Raw genomic sequence first — 17,009 nt, forward strand, 5'->3', positions numbered from 1 at the left:
CCCCTTTTTTTTTTAAGGCTACTATTCATCAGCTTTATTCAAAACACTCATTTTGCTCCTAGCGGGCGAGAGGGAAAATCTATTGTAGCACCATGAGACCCTTTTACGAACACGATGATTTCCCCTTGCCTGTTTCCACACGAAGCTGAAAGCATTTCTATAAAATCCGTTGTAAACACTCTGAGACTTGGCCAATAATTTCCTGGGCAGACATTTGTTAACCTAGCCCACAAAGTGCTTTGAAAATGATAAAAAAACCCCCAACCAGCTGTAATTTCTAATGACGATGTTTATGATTAAGCGAGGTTTCTGCAAGTGGTTGTGGATAATGGGTCATCCCCGGGGAGTGGACAGTGAGGACAAACATGTTCAAAAAATTAAGAGAGGTACCTTGAAAGGCGGAGTGACACTGAGCAATTTTGGGGGAGGGATGGGGGAGAGGAAAAAGTGATCTGTGCAAAAACATGGTTCAACTTTGGAGCTTTATTTCCTGTGATGGTCACTGTGGAAGAAAGCAGGGATTGAGGTGCCTTTTCTACCCTAAATCCTCATGGCCAACATCTGGGTTTGCTTTAAGGCGAATAGATCCCACCTTGGAGTGAGGCTTGCATCACCATACAGGGGTATGTGTAGAAGTTTGGGGCTGGTGGCAGCGTTACCAAACCCATATCCCTCATCCCCAGCAATGGGGGTTCCTCAAGGGAATGGACCCCACAGAATTGAGTGGTTGCTTCAGAAAATCTTGCCTTAAAGCATTTCCATGCGACCACAGGTGAGCAGGCCACACCACCCATTTCCAGCAGAGCCTCTGCTGGGTGTCTGACCTTTGGACAGTAGCGCAGTCCCCTGTGGTGGGAAAAAGTCCCTGTACAATCCTAAGAGATGCAGGATTTTGGCTGTGTTTGTAGGTTAATTTGTTTGAAACAGGCTTGATTATTTGTGTCTCTTCAAAGTGTGGTGACATATTACAAAATAGGCACTGGATGGGGCTGCCCAGGGAAGGGGTTGAGTCCCCATCCCTGGAGGGATTTAAAAGCCGGGCAGACGAGGTGCTTAGTGCCAGGGTTTAGTGGTGGGATGGCAGGGTTAGGGGAACGGTTGGGCTTGATGATCTTAAAGGTCTTTTCCAATCTAAATGATTCTGTGATTCTATGAAAATACAGGACATTAACCTTGGTGGAAACCTCCCCGTAGCTTTGAAAACCACAGGCTTTGCATCTTGGAGGTGTACTCCAACAAATGAAAGGGAGAAATATTGTCCCTGCAGTCGCAGGGGCAGTTATTCCTTGTTAACCCCTTCTACTTCCACGTTAGTTGGTTATTTCTTGCGTTAAGCCCTGTTGTGTCTTTGTGCTAATGGCTGTGATCTTCCACCTGAAAGCCAACAGCTAATCAACTCATGAGATGTACTTTACACGTGTTTGCCCCAGACTGCACACACTCCTCGGGATCCCACACACAAGTAAGGTATAATTAGGGCTTATAAAGAGACTGTTGAAAGTCTTAGTGATAAATTATAATTATCATCTGCCAGAGAAAGGAAGGGATATAGAGTATATTCCCTATCATAGGGAGATTATAACTAGCTTCATTTTATTTCATTCTTTTTCCTTTCCTGTGTTAAACCTCATTAATTCCCTGAAAAGAAACCGAAGGCACATGATGGAGAAATTAAAGGGATCCCAGGCTGTGATCCAGATCCTTGGGCAGACTCCATAGGGTAGAAATGCAGGTTTAAGGGATGCTCTTTGCTGAGCTTCTCTGGCTGGTGGCAAGGTCTGTGTGCAGCTTGTAGTGATGGTGATCAGCTTGCCAGGAGGCTGATTTTACTCCTTCGCATCTGTTGGTGTGATGCTGTGGAAGAGTCCCAGGTGGAAGGGCAGGAAATGATGCCCCAGCAAGAGGTGGGATGGCACCAGAAGTCTCTACGCAAGGGAGCTCTGGGTGCTGGGGAGGCTCAGCTCAGGCTCAAGGCATCTCTTCTGCCTAGCGTGAGGTTCACTTTCTCTACAAATCCCTTGAATGTGGTGGCATGGGCAAGGTGAACATCACCCCTATCTCCTGCCTGCATCAGGCTTCACACACCATCAAGATCACAGAATCACAGAATGTCAGGGGTTGGAAGGGACCTCAGGAGATCATCCAGTCCAACTCCCCTGCTAAAGCAGGCTCACCCAGAGCAGGTTGCACAGGACATCGTCCAGACAGGGGTTGAATATCTCCAGAGAAGGAGACTCCACAACACCCCTGGGCAGCCTGGGCCAGGGCTCAGTCACCCTCAAAGTCAAGAAGTTCTTCCTCACATTCAACTGGAACCTCTTCTGCTTCAGTTTGTGCCCATTGCCCCTTGTCCTGTTGCTGGACACCACTGAGAAGAGTCTGGCTCCATCCTCGTGACACCCACATTTGTATGTGTGTTGATGAGATCCCCTCTCAGCCTTCCCTTCTCCAGGCTGAACAAGCCCAGCTCCCTCAGCCTTTCCTCATAGGGGGGATGCTCCAGTCCCCTCATCATCTTTGTTGCCCTCCTCTGGACTCTTTCTAGGAGTTCCTCGTCTTTCTTGAACCAGGGAGCCCAGAACTGGATGTAGTGCTCCAGGTGGGGTCTCAGTGATGCTTGGGGCAAGCTCACCATGCTGAGGTGCTGAGAAATGACCAACTCCACATCCCTCATCTGGCTTCTGGTACCTGTCTAATTTTTATTTCCAAATCTCTACCTGCAGCTGACTGGGAGGTGTGTTTGTAGTATCTGGAAAGAACTCTACACTCGCCTGCCCACACGTTGTAGGATATTGTGTTGGAGAAAGCTGTGTAGATGCAGAAGAAAGGAAAGGGAGAAAGCATGGTCCAAAGAAAAAGCTATAGGGCAATGCCAGGTTTGGCTGTTGTACCTATTTACCCACTGGAAGATGAATGCCCCAGCTTTACAGCACCAAAAAAGACAAGGGCACTCTCTCTTGCTTGTGCACTGGCCTCTCAAGCAAGCTCTGCTTGCAGAATTTTCTGTGTTCAGCCCCGGCAGCTGGATATGTTTCCTGCTTTTTCTCCCCTGCTCCTTCCTCCATCACCTCCCTGGGGCTATTTCTCATGCTTTTCCTCACTCTCTGTCAAGCAGTGGGAAACGAGCAGCCCTGTCCAACTGCCGGCGATTACGGGGACTCTAATCTGCGAGCAAACAAAGTCTCTGTTTGCAAGGGAAAGACCTGAGATCTCTTGGGTTTATGGAGCTGAAAAACATATGTTACCGCTTTCACGGCTCACTTGCTAAGGAGTCCTAAACTTTGCTCTCCTACCGATGCATGTTTTCCTGCTTGCTCTTTGCTCCCATGGCTTTCCCACCGAATCACTGTTTGCTGTTTCCCTCCTCTATCCCTTTACCTTTGCCTGGCAGAGGTGGGCAGGGATTGCAGACGACCTCTAAATTTTTGGAGCACTCTGCTTCAAATCTAGATGCAAAGCAAGATATGAGGCCTCCTGCTACTTCCTGGCAATGACTGAACTCCTCCAAATCCTAATGCCGACCTCCTGTCTTTTGGCCTCTGCATCTCCTGCATGTTGTGGGGTTGTTCTTCCCTTAGGTAGATACTGGGTCTAGACACTGGGTTATTTCTTAGGGCCAGATGTTTGTGAATTCAAATGCTTCAACGTTTGACGTGGTCTGAGCCGTGGCAGACTCAGCCGGACCTTGGGAGAGATGTTTTATGGCTTCTGCAGGTGTAACAGCAGGCTGATAATTTGCAAGCAAGGAGGACAGTGTGGGCTTGGAGGTCACGGAGAGCCTGAAGAGTGGCTGAGGTGTAAGGAAGGAGCTTGCATTAAATTAAACACAATATGTGAGCATATGGAGGTGCACCTGAACCTGGGAGAAGGTGTGGAGGTAAAAGGGAAGAAGTGATGCTTGTCTGGAAGGACACAGATAAAGAGAAGAAAGGGGTGCCTGGAGATCTGACTACATTTTGAGCTGAGAAGGACATTTCTTGCTGCCTTTGTGTTTGCCTTTGCCTTCCTTATCCACACGCAGGACTTGTCACCACTAATTGGGGTTTCTCCTGGACTTCTCCTGGAGGTGCCACTGGAGCGTTTGCTGATACCAGCACCAGCACAGTGTAAATGCGTTGCAGATACTTGCATCCCACATAGCTGCAGAGGGAGATGAGCTCTTCTTAGGGGTCATTGCCTTCAGAGTGAAGTAGCCTAAATATCTGGGGAATCATCTCTGGTTTTCCTTATCCCTGTCAACTCTTTCCTTTGCATCTACACACAAGCAGTGCCTTTTTTTTCTGGTGTCTCAAGCATCTCCTGTGCTTTATTCCTCAGCAGAAACCCAGCAGTCCCCTACAGCTGTGGGGCAGGGTGGCTTCAAGTGTCCCATTTGGTTTTTTTCCTATGTGAGTTCCATATGCTCAGAGGGAGCAGGAGCAGCCCTGGGTCAGGTCATGACCTGGGGCTTGGCAGAGTGGTTTCTGCTTTGGATGAGAGCTTGCTGATCCCAGGAGATGTGATATAACAGGCATATTGACCTCCCTGGTCTCCATCCTCCGTCAGTCTCTGGTTCTATTTCTGGATGGGTCTGGCAGATGACTGCAAGGCCTTTTGTGCATAGCCATTTCTCTTTTGAGCAGAGATGGATGTCAGCCACAGTATCTCTCATCCCCTACTAAGAACAGATGCTGGCAAAGGATGGGAGGCAGTGGTGAGATCCTTCTTATAAACAGCTCCAAAGAATTGTTTTCCTGGGTGCAGAATTTGCCAACTCAGATGCCTAAACTTAAGCCTTGTAAATGCTGTTTCCCAAAATTTGGCAAGGGCTGGGTGCCACCATGCCCTGAGGACCTTGTTTGAGGTTCCCGGGCTCAGCTCTTTGAATCTCTTGATACTGAAAGGTGTTGTTGCTATAGTGGTACTGCTAAACACCTTGGACAATAGGGTCAATGGGAATGGAGGGGATGTGAGACACAAAAGTTTTTGTCCTTCTTTGGCCAGCCTGATGTTTTTGGGAGGGTTAGGGATTGATGGAGGTGGTTGTGGAAAGGAGGTTGTATTCCTCTCTTCCTCCCTCCCCAGCCTCCCCTGCGATGAAGGGTCCCTTCCCCAACAAACCCATGGCTTGGAGTGGGAAGACTAACGCAGGAGTTCATTAAATTCATAATTATAGAGATGTTCTTAAGTGCTCTGGTGCATAAAGATGAAAACAGCTTTCCCTTGCCACTGGGGGTGAGTTCAGGGCGAATTATTTAAGCATTCGGATGACCATGGCCAGCTGATGTGTTTGGTACAAGGGAGAAACTGGATGCTGCCAGTGTTGAGTAGCCTATGCTATGGGCACACAGGTCTGCCCTGGCAGGGCAGGGGGTTGTTCACCACGGCCTGTTTTGGCTACCATGTGCCAAAACCCATGGGAAATGCAAGGAGAATCCATATGAGGATGTTCTGAGGTGGAGAAAACATGGACTAGAAAAGCCAGGGTTGTTCAGTCTAGAGAGGGCTTGGGGAAAGACATCCAAAGCTGTGAAATAGGTAACAGAGGAGAAGTTTAAACCATTCTGTATATCCACCATGAACAGGGCATGAAGTAGCGGGCTTAAACTGTACCACAAGAGATTAGACTTTGGGGAGAAAACCAACCAACCAACCTTTTAATGTTAAAGCTAGTTCGGACTGGATGAGCCTGTCTTGGGAGCTGGTGGGATCTCCATCACTGGCAATTTTTATGAGACTAACACCTATATTTAACACCTGACATGCTGCTGTAGCCAGCCGGGTGGAGAGAACAGTGTTTTGAGGTCTCTGTTATCTCTGTTTTCCTGTCAAATCCTATGTGCTCATAGGCAAATATTGATGTGTGAGCCTCGTGTCCGCACCAGGAATGTGAGGAACAAACCTCATGGCCTCTGCCCACAAAACTGCTGATTTTGATCTGGCATCCTGAATTCCTATCGCTGAAGGAGAAGGGCTGGGGAAGAACTGATGCTGTGGTTCAGTGATAGGGAAACTCATGGTTTAGAGATCTTCGTAGGAGGTAACAAATACCTCAACCCCATGGCACATGACACCCTTCTGGTTAGAGCTCTTGACGGTTCGAATATATTCCAAAGATGTGGCTGGGGTAACCTGGTAATTGCTGGGTTTGTGCCAGGTGTACTTGAGGATGGCTGATGAAGAGAGCAGGATCAGCTGTCGTCCACACTCCTCGCCAGTGGCATAAATCCTGCACCCCCCGTCTGCCTGTGCTCTGGGTAATTCAAGAGCAGGATCGCCATCTTGCCACGTGACATTGGCATGAATTTTTTACTATGGGGTGACCTACTGGTGCCCAGATCTGAAACTGCTGAGCTTCTAGGGATGGCTTGGACCCCACCACATCCAAGAGCGTGTGATTCCCCGTGACTGCCCTGGGTGGGCAGACACGCCAGTCTTGGGAAAGCATTCAGGACACGGCACGCTTGGGCACTGCTCTCTTAGTAGTAGTCCAAAGTGAACCCCCTTTTGTTTCATTTCCATCCCCTCTTCTTGCACCCCAGCTGCCAATAGACTGGGACATTTGGAAAGGGTACCAGGGATGCATCATTCCAGTTTTAACTTGGGTCTCGTGTCTCTGTTTTATTTGTGCCTTCTTCAAACTGACCATTTTTTTTGGAAGTGTCAGTTTGCAAGGATTTATCCATTGATTTCTGCAAACACACACTGGGCTATGAGTTATCTGCAAACAACTTATGTGTGCATTTCATCCACGGGTATAGTGCAGCAAATTGTCCCCTCTTATTCTTAAATGGCTGTCATTGCATCAGATAAATGAGGGAAATTGGAATTCTAGGCTGGGAATCTGCAGCAGACATGCCTGGATTTGGATATGGCACTTTTTAATGTAACAGAAAACCATTTCTGGCTATCTCTGTACTCTAAAGAAGTGTTGGATAATGGTGTTTCTTTATATGCCAACGCAAGGTTTCTTTTTCTAAATCTTTCCTTGTGGTCTTGATGGTGCCCTGCTGGGCAAACCGCTCCTTGCTGGCACAACCCCCTGTGCTATTTGCTTCACTGTTAACTACATCGCTTGCAATTTACCACCAAATTCTTTGTTTGAAATCTCAAGAATGGACCTCCCATGTGTGCATCTTTACAGCTACTCTTCCTACCTTTTGAAAAACTGTGCCAGGTAAAGCTATTTCAGTCAGGCCATGATTTTTTCTTAAGGGATCAGTCTCTGCAGTGCTACAGTTTTTGCCAGGACACGAGACCTGTGTACCTGGGGAGTTTGAGTCCCTTTCCTCCAAGAGCGAGTTAAACTGGTAGCAGGTTGCAGACAGGTCACAGTGGTGTTGAATTAGTTCCCGTGGCTAAGCCTAGGCTCAGGCTCACCTGATATAATTTGAGACTCTGCACGTAGTGCTTATGTTAGTGATTTAATTTCCCAGAGCTCCTGGTAGAGTCAAAAGGAGGCAGAGGTTCCCTCAGTGGGGATTCAGAGCACCTAAGTTACAACCAGGAGCACCACTGACTGCTGAGGGGACTTGCAATGACCATGCTTTTCTGTTAGACATCTCACTTAGGTATATAAAATTAGGTGGGGTGTCCTCAGCTGGTTCCCTGCCAGTTGCAGCATCCTCTTGAGAAAACTTCCTGTCTTTTTTTTTTTTTTTCTGATATGAAAAGCTTGCCCAAAAGGAAAGGAGGGTTAGGGTCTCCCTGTACAACTTGTGGTCTCGTTTCAGGAGGACAATGAGATAAAGCTACTCAGATGGAGGCCAGTTCCACCAGCCTCAAGAGGCTCAAGTTTGGGAAGTTGAAGGTGGTGCGTCGGCGCTTGCTACAGAGATATGAGCACCAGCCCTTCATCTCCTGTCTGGCTGGTTTCTACAGCTGCCGGTGGAAGCGGTACCAGCGCGGAAGGACCGAGCCTGGGAAATGCTGCTGCAAGACGGTAAATCAGCTCAAAACCAGGACAGACATTGTTTTCTGTGTAGGGACAGGTTGGTCCAAGCTGTGAAGTCGTTGATGTTGTGGGCCAAAGGCATCCCTCCCCAACATCACAGAATCACAGAATGGCAAGGGTTGGAAGGGACCTTGGGAGATCATCCAGTCCAACCCTCCTGCTAAAGCAGGTTCACCTAGAGCACGTTACACATCATTTGGAGCCCACTGAGGTCTGTTGGGTTTTGGCTCTAAGCAATTGATGTATTGCTGTGTTTCCATAGCAGGCTCAGTTTGTCTGTGCCACCACGCAGTTAACGAATGTGTGGTGGCAGGAAAGGACCTTGCACCAAACCCTTCAGGCCAGCGCAACCTCTCAGAGCCATGGGATCAAATAAAAGAAGGAAAATTTGGGCTGGGTGTGTAGTAAAGAGGGCTGCTGCATTGTGCAATCCCCTCTCACGTGAGGTGGTTAAAATCCTGTTCATTTGCAAAGTCATGAGAACTGTTTTCCCTGAAAATAAATACTGCGGAGTATATTTTGAGGCCATTCCCTTGGTCACAGAGGACAGGGGGAGGTCATCTCCACCTCTGCTTCTGGATGTCCACCACCAAGCCACGTGTTTTACGGACAGTCTGAAAGTATCTGCCATTTGCTGTGATTGCTTTGGGGTAGATAAGGCTCTGATCGCTTTTCCTTCCTCTCCCTCTCCAGCGGGAATGCGTGTTTTTCCCACTGCTTGTTGGAGCTTTCTGCTTTTCGCTGGTCTTTCTGTACATGTGGGGTGAAGCGAAAAATGACTACAATAACTTTGACTGGTAAGTGCCATCTTTTTCTCCTCTCCCGCTCCTCGGGCAGGTCCCCAGGGTGGCAGGGCACCTTAGCCATGAGCCAAAGAGCTGGCTCCTTAAACTCTTGGTTACAGCATCCGAATTGAAAGTCCAGTGACTTCAGAGGTGCTGAGGCTCTGCACTTTGCTTGGCTACAGTTTTTAGGTGTAAGTGTGAAATTTGGGAGAAAGGGGAGAATCATCATCACAAAAACTCTGAGGGAAGGGGACTTACTACCTCTTCCCTTTCTTTGAGTCTTCCTCCCTCCCCGTTCCCCCTGAAGAAATATAGTGGCTGGTATCAGAGGCATTGCGCCAGCTACCTCACTGCAAAGAAAACTGCATGTTCCCAGGCTCAAAAATAAGAAATAACTGGTGGGAATTTATGCAAATCCTTTCCTTCTGCAGTACGTAGGTAACAGTTATGCAAATCTGTCCCCTAAAATGAAATAAAACCAGCTCCGATATTATGGGGAGGAGCGGTGTAATAATATTATTCATCCTTATTGAGCCTTTGGGTAATCCCTCTGCAGCTCCTCCAGCTTTCTGGTGTTTTCTCCTTCAAAACCTGACCCAAATGCCCTTTTTGCTGCCGTGCCCTACACAACCACAGGCAGATGAGGTGGGCTGTTGGCTTGAGTCGTGTCATCTTACTGGTTCCTCAGGCTGCCTTGCCTGCAGCAAGGTGCTGTGTCTTACAGTCAGACGAGGAGCTCTCTGGAGCAAGGCCATCGATTTGGTCCTGTATTTTACCACCCCAGCACACTGGGGTATTAGTCTGGTGGCTAATGCAACCATGGATATGGGAAAGGAGGCTCTTAACCACCTTTGCATGTTACAGGGTAGGTTATTGCTCCCTCCCTCTTTGTTTTATTGCTTTGAATATTTCAAAATTCCAAGGTACAGGGCTGTGGTTCCCCTCCAGTCCGCGTGCTCAACATAAACACTATCATCATATTTTATTGCTTTTTAGGTATAACTACGGGAACCTGGGCTTCTGGTTTCTCTGGTCTCTCGTTCTCCTGATTGTGGCTGCAATCTTGTTCACGTACATCACACTGTTATTGGTAAGTAATGCTCCTGCTCCTTGTAAGCTGACCATGAATTATGGTCCTAAAAACTAAACATAGAGACGGCTTTCATGGGTCAGACCAAAGCTCAGCCTAGCCCCGCATACGACCCTTAGGCAGTGGATACCTGGGGAAGACTGGGAACATGAGTGTTTATGGTACTTTCTCCCCATGTCCACCTGCAAATGCAGTGCGGGGGTCTCTGAGCCAGCTGTAGTTTCTATACTTTCTCCCCATGTCCACCTGCAAATGACCAATCTCAGTGCGGGGGTCTCTGAGCCAGCTGTAGTTTCTGTGATGTCTCTCAATGATTTCCCTTCAATAAATGTGTCCAGTGTCTCCTTGAACACAAGGAAATCTGAGCCAGCAGTGCCTGGATTTAAATTTAGGGGAAGCTAAAGATTGTTGCTTGGGCAGCAAGGAAGTTGTAGTGAAGTGGATGTTGGTCTCTGCTCCCAGGGAACGGGCGATGGGATGAGGGGAAATGGCCTCAAGTTGTGCCAGGGCAGGTTTAGGTTGGACATTAGGAAAAATTTCTTCACAGAAAGGGTTGTCAAACACTGGAAGGGGCTCCCCAGGGAAGGGGTCGAGTCCCCATCCCTGGAGGGATTTGAAAGCTGGGCAGACGAGATGCTTAGGGACAGGGCTTAGTGGTGAGGGTAATGGTTGGGCTTGATGATCTTAAAGGGCTTTTCCAACCTAAACAATTCTATGAGTATGAAATATGGGGCTCCAAGTCATGTAGTGGTGGTATTATTCCATCAAAGCTGAGTTATTCCTCTAATCCTCAATATAAAGGCTCATTAGAAGTAGGAGAACTTTATCACTGAAGCTTCTTTAACTCTGTCTGCTTTGCTGAGGGTTTCTCTCCAGGTAGAGACTGCAGACGTGGTCACAAATGCTCCTGAATAGGCAATGTTCCTGAAATCTTCACTTTTCCAAATCGTGTGAAATTTTCTCTAGACTTAGAATCATAGAATAGAATCATAGAATTGTTTAGGTTGGAAAAGTCCTTTAAGATCATCAAGTCCAACCATTAACCTAACACTGCCATTCCACCACTAAACCCTGTCCTAACCACCTCATCTGCCCGGCTTTTAAATACCTCCAGGGGTGGGGACTCGACCCTTTTCCTGGGCAGCCCCTTCCAGTGCTTGACAGCCCTTTTGGGGAAGACATTTTTCCCAATGTCCAACCTAACCCTGCCCTGGCACAACTTGAGGCCATTTCCTCTTGTCCTATCAGTGTTGCTTCTGACCTGCTGTCTGCTTTGGTTACTGGAAACATACCAAAAGCAAGCTTTTCCTAAAATTTCTATCTAGTCATCCTTTTCCCCTGTCCTTTCGCTCATAGGGACCCCCCAAATAAAGACAGATCCACATCTGTGTTTCCACCCTCTGCATCCAGGCTAAGAAACCACTTTAGCTCCAGGGACTGGAGTCCACGTTCAGTCTCATGCCTGCTCCAGCTTTCATTTTGAAATGCCAGGTGCTGAGGGTGAGGTTATGGCTTTGACTCACCTCTGTGACCAAGACAACCAGCTTTTATCATCAATTACTGCTGTTCTTCCCCATTCCCTGATGTGTCATCATATAGGCAGTCTGTGAATTGCTCATGGCAGGGAATCTCTTTTTGCTTTGTTCATGCAGTGCCTAACAGAATAGGTTTCTGGGGTCCTTTGTCCCTGCTAAATAAATAGTGATTTTATTCTAGTGCTAGCAATAAAACACCAAAGTGATAAATAGGACAGCTGCTTGGCCATGCCCACAGCCATCAATAACATCATAAATGCCTTGGACTAACTGAGCTCTGAGTAGGACAAATAAAAATATTTAATTACAGGGATTTTGTGACACACTGGTGCCCTAGGGCTCAACACCTATTCTTCTGCAAAGCCTACCTGGCTTTCCCAGTGGCTGTGGGATAGTGTGGGTGGTTTGGCAGTTATGATGCTACTTTGGGCAACTCAAGCTTTGCCAGAGATGCCCGTGTGACACAGATCGTACCTCAGCAGGCTGTGCATCTGGAGTCAGCCTCAGGATCAGACTGACCCATCATAGCACGTGCTGGAAATGGACTTTACGTGATTTCCTGGGCTTGAGGAGCCTGAAGTCCCTGGGGCCAGTGTGTCAGCTTGCTCATGCTCTGTCTGGGTCCAAACATCAGCCAGTGTCCAAGCAGTGGACTTTCTTGGGGGAGTTTCATGGTTTTGGTAGCAGGGATGTGATGGCTGCAAGCTATCAGGGCAGGTGGTAGGCAAAGTGAAGCCAGAAATGTAGATGGAAAGTAGAAGGTGAAATTGGTGTCCTACATGGTTCAGTTCGGTCTCGGTCCCACTCTTCATTGTGTAGACACATTCTCCTCCTCTCAACATCTCAGTTCTATCTAAAGAGGCTAACAGCACTTGCTTTCCTCAGTGTCGTGGTTGAACCCTAGCTGGCAACTAAACACCATGCAGCTGCTCACTCAACCCCAACCAGTGGGATGGCATTGGAAGAGTAAAAGTGAGAAAACTCATGGGGTGAGATAAAGACAGTTCAATATGTAAAGCAAAAGCTGTGCACACAAGCAAAGCAAAGCAAGGAATTCATTCCCTGCTTCCCATCAGCAGGTGGGTGTTCAGCCATCTTCAGGAAAGCAGGGCTCCATCACGCGTAACAGTGACTAGGGAAGACAAACACCATCATTCCAAATGTCCCCTCCTTCCTTCTTCTTCCCTCAGCTTTATGTCCTGAGCATGACGTCATATGGCATGGAATACTCCTTGGGTCAGTTAGGGTCAGCTGTCCCGGCCATGTCCTCTCCTTGTGCACCCCCAGCCTGCTCGCTAGTGGGGTGGGGTGAGAAGCAGAAAAGACCTTGACTCTGTGTAAGGCCTGCTCAGCAATAGCTAAAACATCCCTGTGTTAGCAACACTGTTTGCATCACAAATCCAAAACACAGCCCCACACCAGCTACTGTGAAGAAAATTAACTCTACCCCAGCCAAAACCAACACACTCAGGAGGGTGAAACACAGATAAATCTGAAAGAATATGAGGAGTTTGGATACTATCAGACAAGTCCTACAAGAGAAACACCTTGGAGGTGCCTCTGCTCTGGGGACAACCCCTGCAGTGAGGGTCCTTTTGCTCCTTGCTTTCATGAAGCTGTTAAGTGACCCACCCAAAGCTATTGGGTATTTCTGAGGGCACTTGCCCTGTTTGATTGCATCACCATGTTGTCATTTGGCAAGATTGCTGCACGTATCTATGCTGAGCAGTGGGCGTTGGGAGGCATGAGGTCCCACACGGTCAGAGCTGTTGCCTAAATAGTATTAGGTCTTTAAGGAAAGGGGAATGAGGAAAGTAATCACCACCACCATTCATGCTCCCACTATCTCAAAGCACGCAGGGTCATAGATGGTCACACACCTGCATTCAGGGTCTTGTGATGACAACTGTGGCTTGGCCATGCTCATCCCAGCAGGGCTCAAGAATCATAGGATCATTTAGGTTGGAAAAGACCTTTAAGATCATCAAGTCCAACTGTTAACCTAACCCTGCCATCCCACCACTAAACCCTGTCCCTTTCAGAGAAGGACTCTGCCAGGTATCACACCTCCATCGCTGTTTGCAGAGCTTCCCCATGAGACTGTCTGTCCTTCCACTGTAGCCTTTGATGAACCACCCAGCAAAACACTAGCAGCTTCACAGGCTAATAAGTGCAACCCAGTGCTTCCACATCTAAATAAATCTGTCATTGTGGGTACTATATGATAGCTGGATCACTCTAATACATTTCAGACAACTGATGCCCAAATAGACCCCCACAATGAATTACATCCCTCATTCTGGTTGAACAGTATTGGATAGAGACTATCCCCACACGTGTTGCAGGAAGGACTGACCTTCACCCAGGCAATGTTTTCTTGTGATGTTTTGCATCAGCAGCCCATCACATCAAAAAACCTGAGCACACTGATGTCCTTGTGGCAGTAGAGAGATTTTATAGCAAGCTGTGGCAGGTCTGGTTTTTTTTGTGAGCACCACACCCTCTTTCTTAATGATGGCACCCAACTGGAGCCTGCAAGCCTGCTTCCATGACCTTATTGTGAACCATTGTAGCAAACACTCTTCTGCCCACCGGCCACCAGCGGCTGAACAAAATGCTGCACAACAAAGCACTCGCTGTCTGCATAAAGACGCTCTCCATCTGCTTGCATCATTGTAATTTTTTTCAGACAATCAGTTTCAATTAATTCAATTGTTATCTCTCTGCAAGACAATTTTCTCATCCCCATTAGAGCTAAAAGGTTAAGCTGAGGGGTCTAATTGCACAACAGTTCATGCTCAGTGGAGAAGAAAAAAACTTTTTGTGTTCAGTCTTTCAAACACCAACATAATATTTTCCTCTCTGCTTTCCAACCATGTTTGTTACAGCGGTTTTGGGGAGGTGACTTGTGACTGTACAATACAAAGAGGTTCAGGTGTGTTGTGGCCTCTGCATTTGTAGGCTAAGGAAGAACTCAAAATTGTACATTGGCACTGAAGTCCAAAAAGTGATCTCGAACCTCCATCTCTAAGAGACTAGGATACCAGAGGAGTTCTGAGTTATTGCATTTTTGCCAGAAAGCAAATGTAGGGACCTGGATTCTGCTGCTGTGAACATCTACGTGAAGAGATGTTTTAGGTGAGCTGAGTGTCCAAGCGCCTGCCTCCATGTCCTTGTGGTGGTAGGTTCAGAGCCTGCCTAAGCCTCACCAGCAGTATTGAAAGAAGCACAGGGTCATTCCCATGCTGAAGTAGAGAGGGGTTAAAGAGTCTTTGCTGTGGAGTCTCCTTCTCTGGAGATATTCAGCCCCCGTCTGGACAATGTCCTGTGCAACCTGCTCTGGGTGAGCCTGCTTGAGCAGGGGGGTTGAACTGGGTGATCTCCTGAGGTCCCTTCCAACCCCTGCCATTCTGGGATTCTGTGATTCTGTGTAAGGGTCTATTGTCCATCCTTTCGCAGTATAAACTTGTGGTCAGTGCACCCGCTCAAAAAGAGGGAGGAAGAGGTGTAATCCCCCTTGTAGTGAATCCATCTATCTTACTACTGGAAAGCATCTCTTAATTACCGCTTTGCAAGTAGGTGGTGGAGGGGAGAGACTTCCACACCTCATACTAAAGAAGAGAAGAATGCAAGCATTGGAGGCTGTAAGATTCAGGGAGATGATTGGACTGGCAAAAGGGACCTTGGCTGTAGCCCCAGCAGTGCTAGACAGACACATATTGGTCACCTAAACCCACATGTCTGTGTATTAGACAATCCCAGGATATGTATGGAAGCCTTTTGGAAGAGCCAGACTTGCTGGTTCTGGTTGTTCCTTTGCCTGAGGAAGTCCTGCTCTAGGTCCAAGCCTGTGGGACATTGCTAAAGGCAGCTGCTCTCCATGGAAGAGCATATTGTACAGGTCCTGCAGCAGCTTTTGAGGAGCAGGATGAAGCTAGGTTATTGTGGCTTGAGTTGTTAAGCTTTAGGGGTACACAGAAAGCAAAGAAAACTCAAGCTGACTGTGCCAGAGGATAAACCTTGTACACATCAGCTCACGGGTCCACCAAGATGAGGTCTCCTACAGTGACCAGTGGTGCAACTGTAAGAGTTCCTTCGTCACCCCCTGAGGATGAAACCTGGTGATTATTCTTCTTGTAAGCTGATAAAGAGATGTTGTTTCCACCCGTAAAAATGAGGGCACCCTCCGATGGCCTTCCCAGATGTGGTGCATCATTCATACAAAAGTTATACTGCAGTAGCAGGGGAGAGTCCTGTTGAGCACCACCTGGGAAATAAGTGTTGGGCTGTACCTTAGGCAAGGACCAGGTCTCTCTAACATTGCTTGCAGAAAAGGGGCAAATTTGAAAGTGCCTTTTTTTCTTCCTTTTTCTGAAATGGCTTATTTAAATGGGGTTGGCTTAAGATCTTCAGGAGTAATTAAATTCTCTCTGAACTGCTCCCATGGTTACTCATCATGTACTGGATGCAGGATTCGATTAAAGGAGGCTAACATGTCAAGAAGCACTTGAAAGCGGATCTGTCTTCTCTGCTGAGCTTGTATCTCGCTTCAAATCAGCATGATCCTGGAAAGAGAGTGTGTTTGTATCTGGGTGGGAAATGGTTTACATTCCTTTGTAGTTGTGTTTTGGGAGAGCAGAGCCACTTCCCCTAAATCTGTATGTCCTGCCTTCACACAATCCCACTGTGTTACAGTCTGGAGGGACCTGGAGCATAAATGATCCTTCTCAGTGGAGCACTGATGTCTACTTACATACTTTTCTTTAAACCCTGATATCTGGTGACAGAAGTCCTCAAACTGTCCCTTACAGAGGTTGGGAAGCTTGCCCCAGGTACTCAGACTCCTGAGCATAGACCAGTGCTTTTTCACATCAGCAAGGTACTTCTCCTGGTGAAATTCATCACCAGGTTCATTGGTTGTGTAGGTCTGGGACAACTTGAAGAAACCCTCCGTCACAGCCATGGACTGGCTTTCCTCATCCTTTGCTTCTTGGTGTTCAAGGCTTCTTGGATTGTCCCCTGCCCCAGCTGGGGTTTGTGCCCAAGCCCGAGGGCTCCAACTTGCCGTCCAAGGGAAGGAACATGCCAGCCACCAAAAACTCAAGTCTTTTAATCTTCAAGGCAGTTTTCCCTGTTCTGAGATGTGCCTGTCTCTTGAGTTGCCTGCGATTACTGTGGAAGCATTGTGTCCTTTGCTGTCTGCTCTGTCTTTTTTCAGTACTTGGGAGGCTTTTTTTTAGTCCCTGACCCCTCTCCTGTGGTTGAGATGCCTCTTACCAAAACAAGTGCACAGAAAATAGGTATGGTTAGAGCTGTACTGGTTTGTACCATAGCACTTGATCCTGGCCATCGTTTCTCTTTCAGAATTTGTACTCACAAGGAAAAGCCATTAAAAGTGTGTACCCCAATGTGCCCAATTATTTGTTACCCAGGAAAGGGCTTTGATCCTGTAGGGCAGCCTTGATACGTGCTTGGCCATTTCAGAAGCATTTTAACTGTAGCAATTGCATTCAGTGTTGGGCCCCTCCCTCCCCGAAGGACCTGGAGGGGCTGGAGCGTGTCCAGAGAAGGGCAGCAGAGCTGGGGAGGGGTCTGGAGCCCCAGGCTGCTGGGGAGCGGCTGGGGGAGCTGGGGGGGTTCAGCCTGGAGAAGAGGAGGCTGAGGGG

The 17,009-nt window shown here is 47.8% G+C and overlaps 1 protein-coding gene across 1 annotated transcript in view; it reads left to right on the forward strand.

Annotated features, from left to right (window-relative positions):
• Window positions 1-7,738: 7,738 nt before the first annotated feature.
• Window positions 7,739-17,009, forward strand: part of GDPD4 (glycerophosphodiester phosphodiesterase domain containing 4) — a 24,869-nt gene continuing 15,598 nt past the window's right edge. Inside the window, 3 exon segments of the mRNA XM_009637137.2 lie at window positions 7,739-7,921; window positions 8,627-8,730; window positions 9,715-9,808. Coding sequence (XP_009635432.1) covers window positions 7,739-7,921; window positions 8,627-8,730; window positions 9,715-9,808 — 381 coding nt within the window.

The sequence above is a fragment of the Egretta garzetta genome, unplaced genomic scaffold (genome assembly GCF_000687185.1).
Source record: "Egretta garzetta isolate BGI_Z169 unplaced genomic scaffold, ASM68718v1 scaffold323, whole genome shotgun sequence".
NCBI classification, from domain to species: Eukaryota; Metazoa; Chordata; class Aves; order Pelecaniformes; family Ardeidae; genus Egretta; species Egretta garzetta.